Raw genomic sequence first — 3,282 nt, 5'->3', positions numbered from 1 at the left:
AATTAAAACATTTTAAGCATTATTCAAAATCGAAATCCTAAAGTTTCAAACTGCAAAATCTCACTCAAATCTCAATAATATAAATAATAACTTGATTCAAACAAGATTACAGAAGATATACTAACCTTCTTTGTTATTTTTGATCATCGAAAAACACGAAAATAGTAAAAAATCTTTTGACTGTGGGACAGTGGAGGAATTCGCATTTTCTTTGAATTTACACAGTGAACTACGGAAAGATTACTGTGGGAAATAAGAAAATTTTCTTTGTTTATATATAAAGGTAGTTTCGTTATTTTTGTAAAAGTTAGATATTTTTACTTTACCCTGATTGTTTTAGACAATTTTGTTTAGACCTCCTTAATTTTGATTATTTATTATAATTTCCTTTTTTTTTTTTTAAGGCCCTATTGTTTTGTCTAATGGTTTAATTTCTCTTATTTACAGCCAATAGCCACTCTTTCTCTATCTCCCAAGTCCGAAGAAGGTCTACGTATCTTTGCTTCTGCTTCTCGAAACCAGTAAGTCACAGCTCTTTGAGGCAATTTAACAATTGCCCATCAAAATTTTCAGTTTTTTTTTTTTTTAGGCCCTCCATTTGTTTTGACATGGGCCGTTCATTTATGCTCAGTTTGGTTGGTGTCTTCTTAAATGAAAAACCATTCGTTGAGAGTAAAGAGCGCTTGAATTTTAGTGGGTTTGTTTTAGGATGAGTGTTTTCGTTCTGTAGTGATGTCAAATATAGTGTGCTTTATTAGCTAATAATTGTTTATGAACTGCTTAGTATTATGGAATTTCATTAATATAAGTTCCAATTTCAGGTTTTTTATTCACAGTGACGGATTAAGTTTGGTATTGTTTTGCTGTAATGTAATTCTGTTTGGCTTTTGTAGATTTAAGGCACTCTTAGTGACTCTAATTTAAACTGTTTTGATAAGTGGCAAAGGATTTTTTTGGTATTGATGATTTTTATATATGTCGCGTATTCTGGTCGTTTAGTTGCTTACTTTTTTCAATTTTTTATGTTCTAAAATTTGATTTTCCAGTTTTTCCGTATTCTGAACTTGAATTGGTGTACCCTTGGTATCATTATTTGACAACATTCTCTTCTTCCTGTGAATGATTTTGATCTTTGCAGATGATATCTAATGGACTTTGTAGAAAATAACAGCTACATGTCTTGTTTGGCAGTGGATTCAGATGAGAGAGCTAGAGCAGTCGAGAGCTCTGGGGGAAGGGAGATGGATGTATATGTAGAAGATTCGATTGTCGAGCCTTGTGAGGGAATGGAGTTTGAATCTGAAGATGCTGCCAAGATATTTTATGATAAATATGCACGAAAAGTGGGATTTGTTATGCGGGTGATGTCTTGTCGTCGTTCAGAAAGGGATGGTCGGATTCTTGCACGTAGACTTGGATGTAATAAAGAGGGTTATTGTGTTAGCATCAGAGGGAAGTTTGGTCATGTTCGAAAACCAAGACCAAGCACAAGGGAAGGCTGTAAAGCAATGATTCATGTAAAGTTTGATAAGTCTGGAAAGTGGGTGATAACTAAATTTGTAAAGGACCATAATCATGCACTTGTGGTGGCCCCACGAGAAGCTCGACAAACAATGGTGAGTGTTTTTTTGTTCTTATATCTGATAGAATTCATTTGCAATAATTGATATGTCTAATGCTGGAAGGTGAAGACTTGATTGAGGAAGAAATTGTTAACATTTATGATAATAATTTTTGAAATTGGGACAAGAAGTTACTTTTATCTAGCATTTTGGATTTTCTGTGTTTGAAGGTCTTTTTTAATAGGCTTTGTTCAATCATTATTATATACTTTAACTTCTGTTTAAGTTTTGCTTTTTGTTTGCATAACTTAATGGAACCAGAACTTTCATCAAATTTTTCGCAAGCTTCCATTGTACTGTCTGTTTTTTTCCCCTCATTTATATTAATAGTTTGGCATTTCCTAGTCTATTTGGACAAGCCTGCGTGCATTAATTTCTCTGTTCTGGAACCAGAACTTTTCCCAAGCTTCCATTGTACTGTCTTTTTTCCCCTCATTTATTTTACTAGTTTGGCATTTCCTAGTCTATTCGGACATGCTTGCATACATAAATTTCTCCGTGCTGGTCATCAGATTATATCTGCAATGGCATGTATAAGTCTATCCATGTATGTATAGAGTTACATGTTCTGTCTTTTTTTCTTTTCCTATGCATAGCTGCTTTTTCCGTAAACACTATTTACAAAATAACTACTTTTATGTTGTTACCTGTGACATAATTATTTGTTGTGTTTTCATTTTTTGTAGGATGAAAAGGATAAGAGAATTCAGGAATTGACTGCAGAGCTACGAAATAAGAAGCGGCTATGTACAGCATATCAAGAACAGCTAACTGCATTTGTGAAAGTCATTGAAGAGCATAGCAACCAGCTATCGAAGAAAGTTGAGAATGTAGTCAACAATATGAAAGAATTTGAATCTATAGAAAAAGAGCTTTTGAACCATAGATAGCATTAAAGTGAGTATTCAGCACCATTTTTGAATTAGCTGTGCAATTTTCTGTAGTCTTTTCTCTTCTGTGCTGTTAGGTTTATATTTGTTTATATGGGTTGCTGTCTTGCAGAGCATTGTAGGCTTCTTAGTTGATTATGTTACATGATTTTGTTCAAATGTACAATATAGTTGGCAACTGTGATGATTTATACCAGTAATTGTTGCAAAATCACACTTTTATTTACCTTTTCTTTTGTTCGGGCTAAACTGCTACTGCCATGTGCAAAATTCTATATTAATGGCTGGGATGCTTGCCAACAACCCAAAAGAATAACATATTCAGTAAAGTTATCTACAACCTTATTAGTTTAAGACTGAACTTCTTTTTATCTGATGTCAAATATGTCATTTGATGTGGCTAATTTAGTACTCACAGTAATTGTTGATGTTTATATTTGTAACTTCAATCATCAATTTTTTAGCTTATGCTTAAGTAGTTCATTTTGATGCACGGATGTTTGCGTTTTGAGCAAAACTCAGTGAATTGTTTGCGATGCCCATGCTTGCATTTATGTTAAAGAGGTTGATCATAAATGAAACATCAGGCGAGAATTTTGTGTTTTTGGTAGGCTACAGATTCTGAATTTTGTGCTGTGGTAGGGAACTGATCAGAAGCTCTTTTGGAAGATTACCGGCATAAACTGAGACTTATGCTTGTTGAACAATCTTGAAATTTTGTTTGGTACTGTTTATTTATAGAGAATGATCTATTTATTATATGGTCAGAC

General features: G+C 33.3%; 1 protein-coding gene across 2 annotated transcripts; it reads left to right on the top strand.

Annotated features, from left to right (window-relative positions):
• The first annotated feature begins 412 nt into the window (after positions 1 to 412).
• Positions 413 to 2,738, top strand: LOC123195831 (protein FAR1-RELATED SEQUENCE 5-like). 2 transcript variants are annotated; one of them, XM_044609681.1, is made up of 3 exons: positions 413 to 521; positions 1,139 to 1,616; positions 2,309 to 2,738. In XM_044609681.1, exons 2-3 carry the CDS (start codon positions 1,149 to 1,151, stop codon positions 2,510 to 2,512), a joined length of 672 nt encoding a protein of 223 aa, XP_044465616.1. In that variant the 5' UTR covers positions 413 to 521; positions 1,139 to 1,148; the 3' UTR covers positions 2,513 to 2,738. The 2 variants fall into 2 exon arrangements, with proteins under 2 accessions (XP_044465616.1, XP_044465618.1); XM_044609683.1 differs by having other exon boundaries at positions 433 to 521; positions 1,192 to 1,616.
• The last annotated feature ends 544 nt before the right edge of the window (positions 2,739 to 3,282 follow it).

Source organism: Mangifera indica, chromosome 14 (assembly GCF_011075055.1).
Source record: "Mangifera indica cultivar Alphonso chromosome 14, CATAS_Mindica_2.1, whole genome shotgun sequence".
In the NCBI taxonomy this organism is placed as follows: domain Eukaryota; kingdom Viridiplantae; phylum Streptophyta; class Magnoliopsida; order Sapindales; family Anacardiaceae; genus Mangifera; species Mangifera indica.
This window is presented reverse-complemented; position numbering and strand designations above follow the sequence as displayed.